Source organism: Aplidium turbinatum, chromosome 2 (genome assembly GCF_918807975.1).
Source record: "Aplidium turbinatum chromosome 2, kaAplTurb1.1, whole genome shotgun sequence".
Lineage (NCBI taxonomy): Eukaryota > Metazoa > Chordata > Ascidiacea > Aplousobranchia > Polyclinidae > Aplidium > Aplidium turbinatum.
In genome coordinates, this window is record NC_137473.1 from 6,164,602 (window position 1) to 6,187,215 (window position 22,614).

At 37.1% G+C, this 22,614-nt stretch overlaps 1 protein-coding gene across 1 annotated transcript; it reads right to left on the minus strand.

Annotated features, from left to right (window-relative positions):
* Window positions 1–6,596: 6,596 nt before the first annotated feature.
* LOC145764873 (uncharacterized) lies at window positions 6,597–20,904 on the minus strand. Its single transcript, XM_082576562.1, has 15 exons — window positions 20,840–20,904; window positions 20,389–20,559; window positions 20,176–20,305; window positions 19,424–19,641; window positions 18,800–18,982; window positions 17,890–18,049; window positions 17,376–17,515; window positions 14,356–14,430; window positions 13,487–13,610; window positions 12,521–12,665; window positions 11,933–12,016; window positions 11,306–11,441; window positions 10,268–10,403; window positions 9,573–9,661; window positions 6,597–9,105 (listed from the first exon to the last, which is right to left on the minus strand). The coding sequence occupies exons 1-15, from the start codon at window positions 20,893–20,895 to the stop codon at window positions 8,937–8,939; spliced, it is 2,016 nt and encodes a 671-aa protein (XP_082432688.1). The 5' UTR covers window positions 20,896–20,904; the 3' UTR covers window positions 6,597–8,936.
* Between the last annotated feature and the right edge of the window lie 1,710 nt (window positions 20,905–22,614).

Below are 22,614 nucleotides of genomic sequence, written 5' to 3' on the forward strand. Positions count from 1 at the left end.
CAGCGTAGTTCCCAAATAAAATAAGTTTTCATGTTTGATGTTTGTTTTATATCTTTATCCTGCATTGCGGTAGCCTAATATGGGTAAAACTTTATTCTTGTCAGGAAAAGTATTATGAAGCATTTATTCACTATGTGAACACTGCGAGCAGTGCTGAAAAACTCCACTTTAAAGGGAAACTTTCTTCATTCATGGTTGGTAGTTACTAGCAATAGTTAACATGGGTGGTGGGCATTTGAAAGGAACATTAACCTAAACCTTTTCTGACAAATGCACTTACTTTTGACAGCTAAAAATATCAGTGATAAGATCTTTTGCATTATGTCACAAATGATCTGCAGGAAGCATCAATGACAAAGTGTCTAAGACCTTACAACACACAAAAAGAATACTTCTGTTTCAACATTTATAAAGCATATTTATCGTTGTTAAGCTATCAGTTAAAAAACATGTTTAAACAAGCTATTGGCAATAGCTTGCATTAGTAAATTACCACAAACAAGGTAATGTGTGTTCTGAATACTGCCATCTTGTTTTTGCCAAAATTTCGTCAACCCATTGAGTGTGTACAAGAATAACCAGTAGGCCTACCGGTATACTAACATCGTAGGCTACCTTCCATGAAGGGCACTTCCATAAAAGGAAAAAGAAATTAACTCATCTACATTATGTCATGTATCAAATTGCATTAATTCAATGTTTGTCAGGTCTACTGCCACAAACATGCCTGAGAATGAAAAAGAAAGTGAAACAACGTAGGCTATAGGGCTATGCAAAAAACATATGCTGCTGCCAAGCACACACACTTAGGAATTTCAGCACACCAATAAAACCAATTTTACTAGTTTAATGTTTTTCAAGAGCACTATAATGAAACTAAGCTGCAAATTGTAAAAAATTTGCAACTTTTCCAGAAAAATATGAAAAAAAACAAAAAACGCGTGTTTTTTTTGGCCCAAGTTTTTTTTTTGCATTTACAACTCTAGTCTCTACTAAGGTGAAAGTAAGACCTTATCAACTTGAGGAAACTTGACAATATACTCAATCTTCTTTGACACCTCCGAAGGTTTGGCATCTGTGTGGTGTGCAGAAAGAGCAAGTCGAACCTTATAATTTGCATCTATTGGAACATATTTGCTGCATTCCTACAAAATAAACAAAAAGTTGGGAGAAAATGACCAAAAGATTACATGGTAATGCAGAGAAGGACAAGCCTTAAAGCAGCCGGATGCCATGGCCGATTAGAAGTGCTTGAATGACCGCTGGTGCTACCTCCTCAGTCGGCCAAGTTTGGCCGCCGGTTTCTTCTAGCCAATTATTTAATTTCGCAATAGAATGATCGTATTTTAACAAAGTGTTAATCCGAAATGCTAATTTACAATTTGATAATTTGAAACAATTTAATGTCGTTAGATGGTCCCGTAATACCAGACCACAATACCGATAAAGCAGTTATTGCATGGTACAACGATTCTATTGCAGGACGTCCCCCAGACTTCAACAACGCTAAGTGATCATTTTAACACTGTTGCAAGTTTAATTCTATTTGTATATATACTTGTGCTATCGTTATTTGCATTTTTACCTCCAAGCACACGGATTTGGCCGCCAGGAAGGAACTCTCAGTAGGCCACAATGGCTGCCGGAAAAAAACACAATTTGTACAGCCTGAAGGGTATTTGACAGATGCGGTATGAGTAGTTAATTGAAGATATACAATTATGTCTTGGCAAGACAATTAAATAGCATGACAAAAAAGAGCACAACTTTTTGAGTGGTCTACCAAATTTGCACTCTTCTGTCCTATCTCATCAAAAGTACTTGGAAACCACAAGTCCTGCAAAGACTGCCTTACTTTAGCATACTGCAAAACAATATGCTTTACTCTCTTTGGGCCATTGCATTTAATTCATAGACAAACCTCACCAAGTCTATGTGCTGTGTGCCTTATTTTCACTTGATAAATACAAATAAGCATACTTACTTGAAAATCAGGAAGCTTTACAGCTTTCAACAGCTTAATTTTTACCGTTTCACTACCTAGCTCCTACAAAGTAAGTAAAGTAGAAAAGGTTAATATTTGTTAGCCAATATATTGTACATGTACATCAGGGGTCAACGACCAGACGAACAGGATCTCAACTTGGTTGCAGTTAAACGTGCACTTGAAAAACATCTCTCTGAAGAAGCAGATGAAAGATTTCTTTTGTTGACCGTGGACAAACGTGTCTGGTCTAAGCAGCTATCTCGGCGAAAAAATTAAGTCTATTTAGATCATTTTTCCAATTCATTATAAATTGAGTTGGTACACTGACCTATTTTGCCAACAAAAACTTGCATAAAGGGAATACTGCTCGTGAAACACAATAACGGTGAAACGCATACTAGTGTTTACATGAAATTTATAAATTTAAAATAAGTAACCCTATGCTCATAGACAATATTGAAATTCGAAAAAAAAGACGTTTTAATTAACCACTGGGACAGTGTGGTTGAACATCACATTGGAATAACTTTAAACGACTCCCACCTCCAACTACAATCTGATTAGTCGGCCCTCGGTTGGTGGAATCGTATGCAAAGTGAAAATACGCTTCTCGCAAAGTATTTCTTGCCTTCGTACTCTTTAACTCCTCAAGGAAAGTATTATTGGTTATATTTGTATGCTGATACCTTCCGTGGGCTGTTCATAACAGTGTGGCGGGCCGCCAGTTGGTGACCCCCATTGTACATTTATGCTAACGATCTTGTATGTTTCAAGCTAACGACATGTCGCACTATGAGAGACAAACAACTTTTCAAATAAATTTAAATTACTCTGTACCAAACTTTCACAATTCAATGGTCAGAAATGAACCTTTCAAAAGTTTTATTTTGCCACGTTGATGTGTTCATTATAATGCAAACACGACTTTGCACTTTGCAGGAAGATACAAAGCTTACATACATAGGCAACATGCAAGAGGGCTCTCGGGGTGTAGTACACTTCAATAAACTACCAGGAATAAATTATCAAAGGCTTTGTCAATTCGGGGATAAAAATTCAAAACCAAACCCTGAGCCAGATTGAGGTCGAAAATCTTGTTAAAATAAAAAGAAAATAGATTTTGTTACTTACAGTGACAACTTTCTTTGTCGAGATAAAGTAAGAAGTTTGGACAATGACATATGGAGTGTTTGTAGAATCCCACAGAACATTTTGACATTTTTCCAAAGCTATAAAAAAAGTAGGCTGACATGAAAAAAGACTAGGTTACTTGACTACACATATAACCAAAAAAAAACTTGAAATAACCAATTATATCCAAATTAGTAGGATATATGGACTAAGTAAATAGGCTATGTCAGATAAAACCTAAGCTAAATGAAGATAATTTGGCAAATTGTTAGGGCAGGGTCAATCCAATGAACAGCATGACATCTGGAAAGTGATCACTTACCAACTTCAACAAATTTGTTGCATTTAAACTTTATTCCACTTTTTAATCCAAACTCCTTTATAGCTTCAAGAGCTTCTGCTTCAGTAGAAATCTCCTACATGAAATAAATCAATGCAGCCTATTAGATAGTTAAATGAAGATCGACACATACTATTCCTTCTGCTTTAGGCTGTCCGTATCCAAAAAATAGCTTACTTGTTCTGAAATTCTTTCTTCAGCCATGTTTTTTTCGAGAAAATGATCTTTCAAGTTTCACCTCTAAAAAACTTTGAGAAAATGATTTTGCACCTGGCGCCAAAAAATCACGTGATTCTCGTGACGAGTTGAACATGTCACGCATGATTGCGTACCTCTTCGACCAGTGGGTAATGTTAAAGTGCCTACCATGCCAGTGAGAGTCGTTAACAGTGTTGCCAATCTTGTTATCTCGCAAGTTTGGGCTTGTTTTTTCGAGTTTGCTTACCTTTTTTTTCAGTTTGCGGGTTGCTTGTTTTTTGGGAAGTCAAACTTTTTTTAACTTGTTTTTGACACTGAAATTGCGAGACTTTTATTTTAATCAACATTGTATCCCTTCTTTTTAAGATAATTATTTCTTGGAATGACGTAAACAAATGTCAGTCTTGAAATAAACATGATGTATGGACTGCAAAGGTTGTATTGAAAATTTTGAACTGCGTGCTTTTTGCTAATTGGTATTGGTTGTAAATTATTGGAATTGATTTGCCTATTTTGGGCTTGTTTTTTAGATTCAATTGCTTGTTTTCAAAAAACAACCTGGCATCACTGGTCTTTAAGTACGAAAAGCGGCAAATGCAATATTTTTAGTAATTGCTAATCATTGCTTTTTTTAAGTATCGATAGCGGAAAGTCATTGCTTTTTTGGACACTATCGAATAGTGAAATAGTCATCGCTTTTTGACTAACGACTTCCAACCCTGACTTTAATAGTTTTTAACATCTTGTTCGTGTCGCATGGTGTTGCTGTTTCTGCAATCTGCATGTCAGGTTTGGTCTGATTACTCTCACGCCTCCACACATCACGCAGTGACGCATGTGACTTAAAATGGCTCACCTTGATATGTAGGCAAAGTGCTTCTCAGTAGCGCACGCAGAAAAAAAAATTAGGGGGAGGGCTAATTTAAAAATGTCGGCTGAGTGATTAGAGACAGCGACAATAGGCCAATGCCCATCCGTTTGATTAATATTTAAAGGCACTCACGGCCCACAATCCTCCGGTTGCCAATACATCAGGATTCGTTCTCCCAATCAGATTAGAAGTTGACCTAGTGCACCCCATGCTACTACCACCACCAACATACTCATTCCTACGTCCATTCTCGCAATCTTCTATAGGTCTCGACTTTTTCGTAATGTATAACAACAAAGAATTAGCTTTCCGTTTGCCAACACAAATAAATGCGAAAATAACAACTAGCACGAAAACAGTTTGAAATAAAACACTAATTTTGTAAAAAGTAAATTTGATGTAGACGTTTTTCCTACTTACAAAACATTCAAAATTAGTTTGCATTTTCAACTAAAGTTCCAGACGCCTTCGTCTCTCTGCTCAAATGTCGTATAGCCTACAGTTTTACATGTCCGTATGATTCGGCATTGATGTACATCCAGTGGCGCATTCTCCATGCATGCAAGGCGTGCACTGCATGCCTTACAATTCTGATGAAATCAGAAATCTTTCAGAAACAACGAATTTATGCGTAGAAATTGAAAATGTTAATAGCAGAACCACCTCGCTCTCTTAATTTCAATAAAAAATTTGAAATTAAAAAGTTTTTAAAATTTGGAAACTTTGCTGACCCTGGCAACTCTGCATGCTGAGACAAGCTCAGCATGCGTTGATACTACAACTTGCCTATTCGCCGCTCTTTTACAACAGCGTGGCGCAAATGGAATCAAGGCATGCAGATTTGAAATTGCATGCAGAGCAAAAGTCACGATCTCGAGTTGCCAGATTGGTCTTTTTAAGGCCAAATCTCAGAAATTCGGGTTTTTAAAAAGTGCTTGGCTGGACTATTTTTGTTTGGACGCTTGGTCTTTTTTAGATTTCTGACTGGCATTTGTTTGGACTTTTTCTTTTGGTCCTCATAGTTTAAGTCTTTGCGGTTTTCTACTGTAGATAGTAGCCTATGATATACTTGAGACCTAAGCCGAGTAGTTTAAAAAATCATCAAGAAAACGGGTCGGGTGTATGCTGAAGGCCATACACGTACCGCTGCATAGCGCTTCAAGTCCACTTTCCTGCAATGCAGGATAAAGGTATAAAATTAAGACATTGGACTCATGGTGCGTTCCAAACCTAATTTTTTCCAAAACAGCTCAAACAATTATCAGCTAAGTAAGGCTCAGATTGCAAGAAAAGCTATAAAACCTAAACCAAATTTGCAAAATTTTCCTGGGGGGGGGGGCATGCCCCCAGACCCCCCTACACTGGCTATGACCCTCTTTCCATTGCATGCCTACGAAAATCAACCAGGATACGCCACTGTGTACATCGGCATGTCTACCAGACATTTGACCACGAGAGAATCTGAACTTTAGGGAGTTAAAGAAAAGTGCCATCAAAGACCATACCACGGAGTGTTCTTTTTGCACAGATCGAAAATTCTCTGCTGGCTCATTTAAAATTTTACGCAAAGGCAAATCCCAATTTGACACCAAAATTCAGGAAGTAGGTCTACTGTTAATCAAACGTTACAATCCAACTTTAAACAAACAATTATTTGCTAGAGGCGCATTCATTCTCCTCAACATTTACTTGATGCATCACGTTACCTGTAGTTTAGTAGTACTCTCAAAACACTCTTCGTTCGTTTTTGAAAACAAAAAACAGGCCATTTAACGTAAAAGCATAAGGTTTCTCCCCGTTTTTAAAGTCCCGAGGTTTGTCCGCATACAAACTTCAAGCGTTTTTATTTTTTTTAACTGACAATTGAAACATAACTACACTTTTGTGGTGCCGGTACCAAAATTTTTCTGCAATATAAAACCAATGAAATGGGCTGTATATAAATTAGAAGAAAAATAACATCTCTTCAGGTAAAACGTCAATTACAAATACTTAGGGAAACACACCTAGTGGATTTTGGTACCAACGTGAAACAAAATTAAACAAAATTAATCAGAATGAAATTGATATCACGAGCATTTATTAGAAATACAGTTTCAAGCATTTTACAAGACATAGACTAGTACAATTATGCAAAAAAAAAGTACAAAAGTGCGAAGCATATTGCAGAACCACAGGCACAAAACAGGAAACAAACACGTTTTCGATAGATGCGATAGATAAAAAAAAAAGGCAATCGGAAAGTAGTAGGCCTTCTGTAATATCAATGCTGCTTTGAAATAGCGGTGCATTCTCTAGGTCAGTGTAGGGACAGTGGAATACCTACTTCTACCTTCCTCAGGTCAGTGCTTCCCAACCGGTGGTGTTGACTTTCCATTTTCATGAATTGTGCACCCTGGTTTCTATTAGATCAGGAAATTATTGCATTATCATTACGTAACAACTATGCAACAATGTAACAAAAATGTAACAATTAGATGTGTTGTGTCACATTAACTATTTCAGTAAGTACGCCAGCAGTAAAGATGTCATAATAAAGATGTCATATCTCATTGTGGGTCGCACAATAAAACTTGCATTAAAAGTGGATCGCGAACTGAAAAAGGTTGGGAAGCACTGACTCACTGAACTTAAAATAATGTATCAAAAATCGCAGTAGCTACAAAATGAACGACTGAGCAAGACTGGCGTTAATAAACGTTAGATATACATTTAGGCAACATTCAACTTCACGTGCTCGATATATTGCATACCGACAATGTCTATGTTTGCGCTGCAAATAATACCATCACAGTAAACATCAGTTCATATGCAGTAACAATACAATGTTAGGCTGCAACTGTTACATAACAGAAGTTCAATAAGCTTCTAAAAATTATAACGAACCAAGCAAAGTTGAATGAACAAAGAAAGATACGTAGAACTTCAAGTAATCAATTCTAAAACAAGCACAGACGAATGACGCAATAACTAATAAGAGTAAAGGAGTTATGTAATAAATAACTAAAGAGTTATGTCATTATTGCATCATATTCCAACAGGTAAGCTTTATCAGACGAAACATAAGTCGCTTTTTACATTGATTCAACGTCTGCAGACGTGCCGTACTTCTCTGCAGACGTTGAATCAATGTAAAAATGACTGATTTGCTAGCAGGGAACAACCACTAAGCACTTGACACCTTCAAACATATTTTTCAAACGAATTTGTTAATGACTTAAGTCCCTATAGAGGGCGGGATAGGTTGCACACTGCACAGGATTGGGTTATGCATCATATACCATTATAATAACGTTAACACTGAAAAAGGTTGCTCACCGTCGTTGGAGCGATTAACAATTAACAAATCAGTCCTTTACATAGACTCAACGTCTGTAGATGTCTGAATCATTGAAACAAAGGACTCATTATTTGCTGACCGGGGATTATCTCATGTTGACATCTTCCAAATACGTGAAATCAACGCGATGGAAAAGACAAAGCAGTGAGCAAATCTGCCATTTTTTACAATGATTTAACGTCTGAAGAATGTAAAAAGAGGCAGATTTGTTAATCCAAACACAAAGACATTTCGTAGGATCACTGCAAGCAAGGTATCACAGAAGATCAACCAAAACAGAAGTCGTAAAAAGCTTCATAGATTGGTTGAATTCAGTAGTCGGTAAAACTACTTTAAGCACATACAATTATTCATAGAATTAAAGTGCAACGTTTGTGACTGCAACTGGGATATTTTAAGCAAACAAAAACAAAAATCGAAACACTTAATAGACTGGCAGAAAATCTGCCATTTTTTTACAATGATTCAACGTCTGAAGACGTTGCATCAATGCAAAAAGAGGCAGATTTGTTAATTCAAACACAAAGACATTTCGTAGGATCACTGCAAGCAAGGTATCACAGAAGATCAACCAAAACACAAGTCGTAATCATGAAAATATTGAGTGAAATTGACATCATTTCTTGAAACGCAATATTTTCTAAATGAGGAAAACACCTTTGAAATAACCTCGTGTCAATAATAACGAACCTTTATGAAAAGCAAAGTTGAGGTTTCAGAGATCAAAACAATGATGACACAGATTGAAGTGCATAAATTAGATCGTTTTCTCATTGTAACTTTTTGTAATTTAAAAGCTGTAATCTTAATGCACGGGCAGAAGAAACGAGAGCGGCTGCTTTGAAATCACAAAAATAGTGCATCAAACCATGACATTGAATTTCTTTAAAAACAATATTTTATATCAACGAAAACCTAAAGTTGAGGTGTCAAAGACGCAACAACAATATCACAGATTTAAGTGCATAGAACTGACAAAACATTTATGGAATTTTGCGACGATCATGACTTATTTATTTCGATGTCCTTTAAATGTCTTCACCAGAACTTGAGTCAAGTGACAGTTTGATTATAGAGTTTGGTCCAACCCGGCTCCCCCAGAATACCTGGTGTGCACCCTCAATAAGGAAGGGATCATGTCCTTAACGCTGTTTGCTATTTCACTTGAAATTTGTCGGCACATAGACACATCCAGCTCTTTGAGCCAGGAACAGTTCTCGGACAAAGATGTGATTGTTCTGAAAATAAAAAAACAACGTTTGCAGTTTGCACATTTGATAGATGAATTTAAAAAAGTCGGACTGAAGGAGGAAAATGCAAGGGACAGAGTGAAATGGAGAAAAGGGATTAAAACAATTGCTGCGCGGAAACAATCGGCCACCCCCACTAGTGGGGAACAAACCGACGATGGATTACGATGATGATTGCGGAAAGTAAGAATATTCCTTTTTAAGTACAAATTCACTCTATGGTCGTATTCAAGCAAGATTTATACATTGCAGTATAGCAGTTGTTCAAGAAGTGATTGGGAAATCGGCTGACCGGCGCAGATATTTTAAATTGAAGTGTGCAATTGCTGTTAGCAATGAATGCTGGCGGCTAGAATTAAGAAATTTAATCATAGAAGACACGTTGCAAAAACTCGATAACTTTTAGTACCGGTATCTTAGTCTCGTTGAGACAAATAAGCTTCAACGATAAATACCTTTCAGTGATGTTATCACAGTTGGATAAGTTCAGTGCATCTAAGGATCTCAGGCTCTTGCATAGGCGATGTAGACCTTCGTCAGTAATCTGAAACAACAAGGTGACTCCAACACGTAGAAATTGAAAATTCAATCTCATACATGCAAACACGTAGGGGCTAATTTATACTGAAAAGCATAGCTACAGAAAGTAACAAATTTCAATGTTTTCCTGACCACGAAAGAAAGCAGCTGATAGGAAAGTTCAAGGTCCATCCCGTTGTACAGTATCTCCGAGTCTACCTTTAAACATGTCACATAGGCTCTTGCCACTACACAGCTTTACGCCCTGGGTTTGCATCGCACCGATGTCCTTTCGAACATCAGTTCCTCTCACAACGCAACAAACGAAGTTCTCTCAAATGTGTAGATCGAACTTCAAAACCTGCCATGCATCTGGCAGATCAACCCTTCTTGCATTGATTTACTGTCAACATATTTTATTTCACTACGTTTGACTTCTTATCACATTTTGTATGGCTATTCTCAAAAAGCAAATCTATCGTTTTTTTATATTAATTCAACGTCTACATACGTTGAATCAATGCAAAAATGGTTAATTTGCTGTCTGGGTTTGAATACATATTTAGATGACTTGGTATATGCGGATGTTGAAGGTACAAAGTAGCCACATACCACTTGAAGCAAAACTTACTTTTGAACAGAAAGAGAGCGAGAGAGATCGGATGTTTGAGCAAGTCAAGATGGCGTCCAACACTTCGTCATTGACAGCATGACGTAGCATTCCCAGGTCTAGCGACTGCAGCTGAGGAAATGGGCCATGTTGGTACCTAGATTAACATGAATGTTGTGTGGTTGCTTAGTTTTATCTGTCTATGGTTGAAGAAAGTCACCTCTTCACCAAAATTATATAACATGAATGTGGGTTGGAAAAATCTTAACTGTGTTTGGTTTGAACAATGTGACAATATTGTCTGCCGAAAAAGTTGATGCATCAAATTAGTCTTTAACAGCGGCTTTAAATTAACATGAATGAACAAAGAATGTGGGTTGGAAAAATCTTAACTGTGTTTGGTTTGATCAATGTGATAATATTGTCTGCCGAAAAAATTGATGCATCAAATTAGTCTTTAACAGCGGCTTTAAATTAACATGAATGAACAAAGAATGTGGGTTGGAAAAATCTTAACTGTGTTTGGTTTGATCAATGTGATAACATTGTCTGCCGAAAAATTTGATGCAGCAATTAGTCTTAAACAGCGGCTTTAAATTCTATATCCTTAAGAATGGGTCTAAACTAGCCTTGTGATTGGGCGAGTATCACTTTGAAATTATAGAATCGCAATTCCGTAGTTCAGAAATTTCCGGTTTAGATGATAGACCCAAACCTCAACACACAGGCCAAAAAATTAAACAATGGGGCACTGCATTTGAAAACGGAGTGATGTTGTTATATCATATTCCATGCCGTGCCTTCCTCTCGAGAGAAACTCTATCGCACCCTACTTAGTACTTACTCAGCCAGCAAAATCCGTCATTTTACATTGATGTAAATGTAAAATGACGAATTTTGCTGTCTGGGTAGTTGACTACCTTTGTCTCACTTAAAATGCATGTTAGTGTTTAGAAACTGAAATTGCGATGCCAATGTGAGGACAAAAGTATATCAAACTTAAACCAGCGCTCGACTAAAAAGTCAAGCCTGACTTACAACTTTAAAACACAACCCCACCTGAAGACATGCAGCAGGCCCACTAGAGACAGCTTCCTGCAATTACAAAGTGTCAGCTCTCGTAGCTTCCTCAATCGGACTATTCCTCTTTGCTCCATCAGGAGTGCAAGTTCGCTCTCGGGGAAGACCAGTTTTTCTGAACAAACAACAACTACGTCACACAAGCTTTTTGTCACACACAGCTACGTCACACAAACTAATCTATGTGGAAAGGACGACAGGAAAATTGCTAACAAGTCCAAATACGTTGAATCCCTTCACAAGCTGCGCAAGAATCAAATATTTGTTGAAACGATCCATGAAAGATGCCGCCAAAATGGAGGGGTTGTTTAAATAGGGTTCCGCTACTTTTATAAAACTGTTTTGTAAAGCCCTGGGAACAGCGCATACCTGCGATTGAAACAGTAGTATAGATAAACACACATTGTTATAGTGCAGTGAGAATGTGAGTGGAATTTCTGCTACAGGAACAAGTGCGCAAGAAATCAGCTTTTGGTAATTGGGAATGAAGATATCAAAGACTAGTAAACAGTGTCTTTCACATGGGTTCAATACTCTAAGCAAGGTTGATTATATCGACATATTTCCAAAAACACAGCCCTGATGGAAGAGAGAAAATAGACTCACCAGGAACAAATTCCTTTCCAGGCACTTTCAACAGTCCAGCATGTCCGTGATTGGGGCTATATTTGTCACTGGACAAGAAATTTCCTGCAATAATTGTGGTGTCATTCAGTAGATTCTATTATATCGCTCGGTCTTCAATTATGGTTTTGATTTTTCTTAGTTTATCTTTCTACTTATCATAGCAAACAAACATGTGATACTTCGGCAACACATGCGACGATCAAATAACTAAACAAGTGGAAATACAGATCAAAAAAAGCTGAAAAAACTTTCTAAAGGTCTCTTCTTCTTGTATTTGAGGCGCCGTTGTTAGAGGCGCCGTCACACAGATCACGTTGTTATATCCAGGCGCAGCAGCCAAGGTTTAAAACGTGCATGGGCTAAACAGTTAAGTGGGTAGTAAGATGCATGTGTGTATGTAACATGGTAACATGTAACACGGCCACAAAACCAACCAGACTACTACTGGATGCCAAGAAGCTGAACTGTATCGTCATAATATTTTTCCGTGAGTAGACAAGTACTGCTCTACGAACCAAAACCACCAAGATATGCCAAAATGACTCCGTGAACAACCTTAAAACTTACTGATAGAGAGGTCTTGCCCGTTGGAGAGCTGGTCATTCTTCAGAAATGTTCTCTCAGGAGTCAAACCAAGCAAACCACGGTCAGTGATGGATGGATTCCATGACAAGCGGAGCACTTCCAAGTTGACAAGATGGACGTTGACCGCCTAGAAGATGGGACGAAGATTCATATAGTTTCCTAACTTGGAAAGTATGTAGGTACTATAAATACTAGGTTTCGTGAGTGAGAATGCATTACGGCCATGGAGCTGGTTCTTTTGTAACCGAGTCGAAGCTTAGGCCTACCAGATGACGATTTAGATTAAGTGGACGAGAATGCAAAGAAGTCAATGATAGTGTCCCCCTTCACTCCTTCAGACATCGGAATGGCCCGTTTCGGTGTGTCCGATTCGGTGAGTCCGATCCCTCAACGGGGGATTTTTTTACTTTTTTTTTTCAATTATCGGGTACCGTAGCCTAATTATCATTGCCGTTTTAGGGTTAGGGGATAGGGGTTAGAAGTTAGGAACCCACCGAATCGGACTCACCGAATAGTAGCAGACCCTTCAGACATACCATAAAGCGTCTGTGGTGAGACACAGTCGCGTGCCTTCGAAAAATGTGTTACCGACATCATTTGCGGCCACTACGCAATTTATTGAATGCATTGATTAGCATTGCTTTCAACATTTTTTTTTTTTGGAAAAGCAGCGGCAGAAATTGTTTATGAAAAAAGAAAACTAAAACGCGGTATTATGCTTTCAGATATACACTATACAGTACAAGACTAATCATCGATAACTTGCTTACTGTTAAAACTTACGGTCAAAAAAATAATAGTTTTGTGAATATCGTACCACTCGACTAGGTGTGAATAAAACCCCACGAAGCCAAACGATCAATTTGTGACGTTGTTTCAAATTCAAAAGCCCGTCCATTGTTAGTAGTGTTAAGTGTAAGTGTACGACTGTACGTGTAAGCGATCTACCTGCAATGTGGCGTCATCGACATACGGGGACGAGCTGATGTCGAGATGACGTAGTGCGTACGTAAGCAAGCCAGTGGAGCTGCTGAGGTGGGTGAAGTGGTTGCCAAGCAACGTGATGGGTGGCCTGCAAAACAATGACTGGTGAAACATTACACTGTTGTGCTCAGGATATGAATAATTCTGTTCAGGGTTGCGCCATTGCACGAGGTCGTCCATCGAAACACCGTCCGTTGTGCATGATGCAACTACACGTTGATACAACATCATATAACGCTCCTTACACAGCTGTTGTTGTTTAAAAGGCTAAATGTCCCACAGCGACATGAAGTGAGGAATCTTTTCGTTGTTGATATTTCATAAAAAAAATAAGACCAGTATACTAAACAAAGATAACCACAGTTAAGAAATGGAACGAAGAAAGTTTTGCTCCATACAACTGATTTATTTTAAATTTTTAAACTCACTAAGCAATAGCATACAGATTATATTGGTCGAGAGATAAGCCTACGGCATACAGCTGGCAGAATGCGGAACCAATCCTCAAATTCATGAATAACATGAAGCAGCGACACGACAAACATGTTAATTCTGGTTCGGAATAAACCTTGAGGCATATTAACGCCAAACCACCCATACCAAATGAGCTGTGACTCCGGAGGTATTAAATAAATTCATCAAGAGTTCACTTTTAGAAGTTTGTTGTCTTGTAGGTGTTAATCCTTCAACTTTGAGGCAATGTGGAAAATTAAACGGTTAAATTTCATAGCATGGTGGCTTAAAAGCCATGAGACCCAGATTGTTGACTGGGGGAGGGGGGGGAATTAAAATGAGAGCGGAGGCAAATCAAACGTAAACTAATGACAACTTACGGGGAGTCTGTGATTTCATCATTCGATTTAGGAGTAAGGAAAAAGGACTCACTGAACCTGGCTAGGTTGCAGTATCTGTGATAAAGAAAAGTTAAATCCTGTTTGAACGCTTTGAAACGTTAAAATGATTACTCCTGATAGAAAGTAAGTGAACCATAATCCTGATAGAATGGTTTGCAAATAGTGATTTTCTTTAGCATAATAGTACGCAATATTGCATTATTGTTTCGCAAGTCAATGAAACACTTTTTAAAACTAAAAAATTATCTCAAATTTGAATGCAAAAAAGTTCTATTGAGTCAAATGCTACAACAGGAAAACACGAATGCCGAATTGGAATTTTTCTTGGCATCAAAAATGACATTGCCAAGCACAATGATTACATAACATTAATCACTTTCTTGAGAATCTGTAAACGTTAAATCAATGTAAAAACGACTAACTTTCCGACTAGAAAATATCATGCAAAATACTGTACGTTTCCAAAACCACCGTCTGTCAATAAACGATACGTTGCAAGAACAGAATGTCAACACACATACGAAAGCGGTTGGGAATAGCACGATTTTGATAAAATTGCAAATTGCATCACCTCCTATTAATACCATTATGATGAAGCTTGTCATGATCGCAAGCGCTTTTTTTTCAAATATATATTTTTACTTATTCTACGGACTGGTGCAAAGGTTAAAAAGTTACGCACAAAATATATACTCAATTTGTTGTTTCACTAAAACGGAAAGTTGTCAATTATTGCACTGTATTACACTTGATGCATGGTAACTATCGTCTATGCAAGCTATGAGTTTGTGTGCACTTCTCTTTAAACTAAAAGTTCAGTTATCTTCACACTTGGACTTGGAAAAAGCTGTTGTGATAAAAGTGAAGCTTTTTTCATTTGCATTTAGCAACTAAAACCTGTACGTTAAAGTTATTTCACCGAGTTAGTTTGTAGCTAAATAAAGATTAAGCAATTTAGCATGCCTACTCTGCCTCGCTCGTGACTCGTACATAATCGCAAAATTAATTTCCCTTCAACTGATACTTTAATTTGATGGTCTTTTACAATCTTGCATGACTTTGTTGCCATCATCCTACCTGCGTCATTTTGTCGCAAGTTGAACGAGGGAGAAATAGAACCTACCTACCTCAGCAACTCAATAGTTGCGCAAGAAAAAAGTTTTAAAACGCCCCGTTTCAATGTTTGCACAACGTAGAGTAATATACGCAAGCATGCATGGCCACACTATAAGGCTATAACAGCAAGCCATGGTGCAAGTGTGGCTTACAGTATCGAAGGACATAGTTATTCACATGTGTGGTGTCATTGGAATAAAATAGTGGAAGAAACAAAAACAACCGAATACTTACAGCGCTAAATGTAATTAAAACGATCAGAAATACCAACATTGACATAGGCTATACTACACTTACAGTAGTAAAAACTATATGAAATTACAGTATATCTTGTGATTGCATGGCGCACTTATATCTCATAAACAGTAAATATTATTAGCACTGCAAAAAAGTGCTTAATGCCAAAAAGATTTAAATTGAAGCGAATATAGTTGTAGTTGCTAATCTCTTAAAAACGTTTACAGTCTGTATCACAGCTGGTGAGATCTTTAGAAGGTTCTTATTAAAATAGAAATCTCACACGGATCAATCAATACATGATATCCCCTTATGTGTTCAAATAAAAATGTCAGTTATAATCATAATTTAAATGTTATAAATTATAATCATGCTTGCTTAATATACGCGTGTTTCGTGGGCCACACGGAAGTGTAGTGGAACTAGGCTATTTATTGATAAATTTGACAAACAATTTAACAAAACGTCAGTGAAGCAATAAACCATCCTGTTTGTTGTTGCTTTTACTTTCAATTTCATCAGATGAACCTTGCAACTAGTGCTATAAACGAAAACAATATTTAATTGATATACTGGAAATTAAACTAACACATTAATTCGGCATAGCCAATGTAAGATATTGAAACTAACAGTAAGAAATGTTAGTAAAAGCGATGTCGTTTAAAATAAAATTTGTTTCGGGAAACCCCCAACACCTAAAACATTGATTCATTCCACAAAACATTACGTCATTAATTATCACTTCCGATATCACCATGGGCAACAAGAATGGCGCAAGTGGTGAGATGGCAACTCAGCTACCAAGACACTGGCTTAGTTCTTAATGACATAAGGTACAGCGTCATTTTGGGGAGCAAAGTGTTGTTCATTTCAAAAACTTTAATTTATCACAGAACTATTTGAACATTGGTTCTTATAAAGAGTAGTGGGCTTGATGCCTTCCTGCAATCCTTTCTTCACTCTACTGGTACACACATAACTTTCAATCCTGTACTTTTGTTGAATTAATTGAGTCTGCGAGTGGGACAAAAACTTGTTTTTTTCGCACACTTGAGGACTTCGCAATCAGTAATAAATCAAATATCTCTAATGTCTGGGAAGACGTCCTGTCATCCTCTTCCTTGTTAACATAACATACTGAGTTTTCAACACAAAAAGGTTACGTGGCTTTTCAAACATAATGACCTTTGGCAGACCTGTATCAGATGCGATTACAGAGTGAAAATGCCTGTTGTCCGCAGGCAGGCTACGACCTTGAAAACAAACCCGTGATAAAGAAAAAACAACATTGGCACAAATTCCAAACCCAAGAGAGGGAAATCGAGCCACCGAAACAAACATCGAATAAATGATAAGCTCAGTTCAGAGCCCACGAAAAATAACAATGTGAATCCTCACGACACAGAACTAAACCATGATTATGCTATGAACTGAATATCTATCTATACGATTTAGCATCTCTTGTTCCCAGTAAAACGAGGATTGGACGCCAACGAATGTCTATTTTGTTTAATTTGAACAGTACATTTACCATATCATTCCACAGTACGTACTACCCAGTCAGCAAAATCCGGCATTTTTACATTGATAACTAAAACTCTTCGAGAAGTTTAACATTTTCATTCTGTAGTAAAAAAATAATTTACTTGAGCTCAAGGACCCTGAGGTTCTTCATTCCAGCTAGGCCGCATTGCAAGCCGGCCATGTTCACTTCATGGCATTCGGATATGTCCAATTCTCTTAACTTTGTCAGCTTGGCTAAGCTCTTGATTGATACTGTGGTGATCTGCAAGTTACCATAAAATAATAAGCATTAACCTTTAAACTGCAGTGCACTGTCAATGGCACGATTGGGAATAGAATTTTTATGCATGTTGATAATATCGGAGTATCTTTGTTTGTTCGTTTTACGTATTTTCAAGATTTCTTTTTTACATGTGCTAGCTGAAGATGCTATTACTATAGCGAAATCGGTTCTAAATGAATTACGCTAAGAGGTTAGATTGTTGTGCAAATGCCAGCATTTGATGAATGCAAAATAGCAGTACTATTTTTAGTGTATATTTGTTATTTCAACTGAAAAATTGATTCCGCAGCAAAACATAAACTTTACATTATCGCCAAGCGTAGCAGACATTAAAATTGGTAAAGTCATCTCACCTTGGCACATTTTCTTAACTTTAAAACTTCCAAACTACTTAAGTTGGTGCATATTGCTAACAGCGATGGATTCCCAATCTCCGGACTCCCTGATAAAATTAGGGATGTAATGTCCTGCTGGAGGGTCACAAGCTCCACGACCCCCTTGTTTGTCAGCTCCCTGTGGAAAAACAAGAAATTAGCGGCCATTGCTGCTATGAGTTGTACTGAATGAGATTTGACAGCTGCCACGTAAGTCCTTATTAATGTAATCCCACAATGTTAAGTGCTGAAAAGAAGTTCATCATCAGTCACCACTTCTACAAAGCATTTTGTTTGATCCAGGGCATTTTTATATTATACTGTACACACAAATATCAACCGAAACCTGCCCATTAGAAGAGTGCAACATTATGAAAAAAAGAAAGTTTGGTAGCCGGTAGGCTAACTCTACCAAGTGCCACACAATTAAATATCAGCACAGGTTCTCCTTGTTTCTTTTACGTCAAGAGAGTAAGAGAACAACGAAAATCTATTCTATCATAAAATGAAGAGCTTGTTTCCAAAGCCGCTTACATCCAATTTCGTGATTTCGAGAAAACCACGAAAAACGTGATGGCGCGTAAGTGGTTTTGATAGAAAACGCACTTTTTAGTGTTGAATTTGAAGCAGAAAGAGAAGGTTTTTGAAAAAAAGGAATGGATAGTAGGTAGTAGGTACCTATGGTAATACTCTACCTAATGACACTCTAAACTAAATTTTGTAAAAATGGCGCCTAAGCGGTTTTGGAAACAAGCTTTTCAAATATAGAAGTCACATTGCACCATACTTGTTAGAGAGCAAATGTTTTTCATTGGTACAGCATTCTCAATGCCAAACTTTCAAACCTAATCAGGTTTTACTTTAAAAAGAAGCTTTAAATCAAACTGACCGGCAATTTTGCAGTGTGACAGATTTAAGTTTGAGACCTTTGGTAATAGCAAGCATAGTCAATCCATCAGATATGATGGAGGTACGACTGAAGTCAACGTGGGTGATGAAGGATGCTCTCAGGGAGATCAGTTGAAGGACTCCAAGGAAACTTAAGGAATTGACTTTAGAAGCGCCAAAAGAACTGGAACAAATAAAGAAAAAAAAGTGAATGAAATGAGTTCAACCTGCAAAAATCTTTCACTCAAACTTGAATAGCATTGAGAGGTTTCTATGACGGTTATGACCTGTTTGATCAACCACGACTGACCATAAAATAAAACAAGAACTTACTTATGTTTTCTGAATCAAGATTGACTTTATGTAGAATATTGTTGTTACCATATATGAAGCTTTGTATATACGCAGAGTAAACCTACTTTAGAGTACTAAGAGTTTAAAGTTACTTAGCTCATTTGCTGTAAGCACAAATTCTGCAAACACATGCACAAATCACAACAAAATTTAAAGTTCTTCGACTGAAAAATATGCCATGCAGTTGTGCTACACATATTATAGGCCTACTCGTACAACATGCCAGGTATTTCTCTTAAACTATTTTTCTCTTATCAATATAATCGCATACTTGAATATTAAATGATTGGATGAGAGATTGATGGAATGAATGGTTGGACAGAGGCCAAATAACTGATTTAAAGTTGTGTCGTTCATGAACCGAGATGACGAAATGTTTAAAGAGTTGACGTTTTTCAAACAATCCCGAGCTTGATTGATCCGAGGTGACAGATGAGACAGAGCTGCTCCTGACATGAACAGTGCATTGCATCCACTCAAATCAAGACTCTGAAATACAGAATGGTTTTCACATCACATATGTTTCTTAGCCACTTCTAAGTTAAAAATATAAAATGTTACTTGCATCAAAAAAATGTACATATCAACCTTGCATTCATATCATTCTTAACATTTAAACTACAAGCTAACAAGTTTGCATCGTTTATAACTAAAATAATTTTATTACATAATTTGTATATCAACATGATACAAACATACTGTACATTGAAGTAAATCGTAAATTGAAATAATTATGAAAAAAAGATAGATCGGCTTACCAATAAACAAGAATAGACTAAGGACCTCGGCAAACCATAAATCTATTGGCATTAATGACATTTGCTACCAGTTTGTTGCTTAACAGACTGTTCCGTAGCTTCACCCTTGGTGAGAATTCAGAAGGCTCTTCTTACGATAGACAATGATATTTAGCTTATTGAGTTAAATATGATATAAAAAATTAAAGATACAATATTAGTATTACATTTTGTGGAATGAAATTCAATTAATACTTTTATGTTAGGACACTCATAAAATTAATACCTTTATGTTAGGACACAGTTGCAAAATTTCTATCAGTGTTCTTTCCACAACATTTGAATTTTTCAAGGATAAGTGCAGTACATGTGGACCAAGGATGCTCATTCCTGCCTTGTGCAGCCTTAGAAATAATCTGTGAACAAAATTTTAACACTGTCACAGATTCTGCACAAAGTGAACAAATGTAGACATTGCTTTGTTTAACTTAGTGCTTACTTGGCATTAAAATTGTTATCCAAACCAATGATATGAACATTAGGAGATTTGCATAAGCAGCCACTTAGCATGTGGCCATCTTCGATGAGATGTTTTTCTTCATCTAAAATGGATGCATCAAATTTGTAATGAGTGTTTTTCAGCAGCAATGGATCCAATGTGGCTTCATACCTTGACAAAAAACAAGTTTTATATTAAGAGTAAAAGATTTATGACAAATTAAACAATGTGATTGAAGCACAATGAGGGAAAATGACTGAAAAACTCATGTTCTGCAATCTGCATGTTTATGTATTTTGATATCGACAGCAGCATTGTCTGTCACCACTTCAACAGTTTCCTGCTGTTAAAGACCAGCTGTACCAAACTTGATAATGCTTATTTGCTTCTTTTGTTGTCAAAAAGTATAGCAAAGTTATTTGCTCAAAAAGTAAAACAAATTAATGCTCACCAAGATTTACAAACCAGTGCAGCTTCTCTCCGACTGGAAAAGTCCAAGTAGCTCATTATGTTGGAGAGCACCTAATCAGGATCATAATAATAACAATAGTGATTAAAAATTTGTCCCTGTACAAGTTTGATATGGAACATAGAAGTTCAAAGTTGGTGGCAGCTGACTTTGATGACCTTTTGCTGCCATCTTTGCTGAGCGATTATTTTTGTTTATTGTGTTGTGTATATATTTGTTTATTCGCTAGCAAAAAAAAAAAAAAACTAAACTCAAATGGCAACCAGCATGGCATAAAATACACCAGTACAGATGAAATTGGTTACTTGCATAAATTGTTTTTTTACATAAGATTCCTAACTTCCAAACCATAAGATATTCCAATAATCTGGTTTGGATAATAGTATGAGTTAAACAAAAAAAAAAGCTTGAAAAATTACCTATGCAATTATCTAGTTTCATCTGCACTAGTTAGCATTAAGAATATAACAAAAAATGAAAACCATGGTGCATATATGGTGCATTGTGCATATGAACCATGAAAGTTGTTGATTTCCAACAAGGTGCACATTAGAAGCTCAGCCATAGTTTCAACCACAACAACTTTCATGGTTCATATGCACAATGCACATGACATTTTTCATTTTACAACAACAATGGATTGTCATACAATGTTTCAACAACTCGTAATGTTTTTGTGGCACCAAGCAGTTGTATATATTTCTGTAACTAATATGCTAATTGTGCAATATAAAGTACCTCCAAAGGAAGGGTGTGTGACATGGTTGCATGTTTCTCATTCATTGTGCTTCCAGTCTTCATAAAAACAGCAAAACATATGTTGAGCACCTTTGTCAATATACAATTACAACATAAACAAGCAACAAATATAAAAATAATATACCTGAAATGCAACGCTTTTGTTCTAGTAAGCATAAATTACAATATTTAAGATTAGTTATAAAATTTGTTTGAACTATTATTTTTGTTTGATTTTGATATAAAAAGTTAATTTTAATACTGGTAGTTGAAAATTATAATCTATTCTAGAATAGTTAAATAGCCAACACAAGAACCTGACAGTGTTGTACGTTGACGCCGTCAATTTGACGGCATCATTTGACGGCGTCAACTTTTTGTTGACGCTGAGGCTAGCGCCGTCAAATTATTTTTCAGTTGACAAAAGTGATAGCGCCGTCAACTATTTTGCCGATTTTAAGCGTCAAGCGCTAAGCGTCATTTTTTGTTTTCATGGAAAATCTCGTTTCACAATAAGAGTTTCACAATGTATTCTGGCCAGCGCGACTCATCCGAATTACCAGCTTTTGCGTTGGTTGGAATGGCTCCCTGGAATACATGCGGAAGAACTTCGCCAAATGGTGATTACCCATGTATTGAGAACGAGGGATCAGAGACAGAAAGCGAAAAATCCATGAATGGCATCGCGGACGTTGAATATAGCCTACTTTATTTCAAGAGCTCTATGCCCCTGAAAAGAGCGATGTTGGTGCAGTGGACCTCGTTAAAAGAGTTATACATGCTAAACTATCACAGCACGCTTGGAACAGTGATACCTTTCCAACTAAACGTTTTCAACTTGTTTTTGAAATACAACACACCAATACCAACCAGCGCTGCTGTGGAACGCATGTTTTCACTTGGAAAGGACAATATGCGCAGGGGCGCCGGAAGCGGGGGGGAGCAGGGGGAGCAAATGCCCCCCTGCCCTCAAATTTCTGTGGATGGGGAGGGAAGAGGGGGCAATGGTGCCCTTTTAA